The sequence below is a fragment of the Galeopterus variegatus genome, unplaced genomic scaffold, assembly GCF_000696425.1.
Source record: "Galeopterus variegatus unplaced genomic scaffold, G_variegatus-3.0.2 Scaffold117385, whole genome shotgun sequence".
Taxonomy (NCBI): domain Eukaryota; kingdom Metazoa; phylum Chordata; class Mammalia; order Dermoptera; family Cynocephalidae; genus Galeopterus; species Galeopterus variegatus.
Genome location: NW_007843496.1, coordinates 1 through 699, shown reverse-complemented (window position 1 = coordinate 699; position 699 = coordinate 1). Strand labels below are relative to the sequence as shown.

Sequence of the window (699 nt, the reverse complement as noted above, 5' to 3'; positions counted from 1 at the left end):
GCACGTTTCACTTCATCAGAACCATCTGAATAAATCTGCTGAAATAGTTTGTTTAAAGCTGTATCTCCCTCCAACTTCTCATTCTTTTCTTCTTCCTTGATCTCACTAACCAATTTATCCCAATTTGTTGTATAATGAGATGACGACGGATATAGGTTCTTTACATCTGATATGAACTGTTTTGGTTTAGGCACATCTCCTTGCCCCTCTAGCTTTTCCCATCTCACAGCCTCAGGCTTTTTCATTTTAATTTCAATCTTTGTTGAAAGTACTTTAAATGTGCTCTGTTCTGGTATTATAGGATGAAGAAGTCTCAGTTTCAAGTTGTAATCCTCTCCAGAGGGAAGTTTCACCAAAGCAGACAACTCTTATTCTGAAAATTCCACATTTACATCATTCTTCTGAACATTCTTGATCATGTGTGTAATGATTACTTGAGATTCCGTTTGATACCAGTCATACTTGATTTTTGACTGCTGAGTCCATTGGGATGCAGACTCATCAGATTCCGATCCATTCTGAGCTTCCTGACACCTTTTAATCCAGATAATGAAATCAGCATCTACACTATCTAATTTTTGTCCTTCTGTAAGTTTCCAGAGCACCAGCATAGTTTTTTTCATGGTATTCACGTATCTCTTTTCTCAGCACAGCAGTAGAATTATTTGGATTGAGTTCAAGAGACTTCTTTGTATCAGC

The 699-nt window shown here is 37.2% G+C and overlaps 1 protein-coding gene across 1 annotated transcript; it reads right to left on the bottom strand.

Moving 5' to 3' along the window:
• Positions 1 to 5: 5 nt before the first annotated feature.
• LOC103584799 (suppressor of G2 allele of SKP1 homolog) lies at positions 6 to 693 on the bottom strand (the record flags this gene model as incomplete). The annotated part of the gene is given in 2 exon segments (XM_008565660.1): positions 6 to 591; positions 593 to 693. Coding segments are annotated over 2 exon segments (687 nt in total), but the record flags the coding sequence as incomplete, so codon positions are not given.
• Positions 694 to 699: the final 6 nt, after the last annotated feature.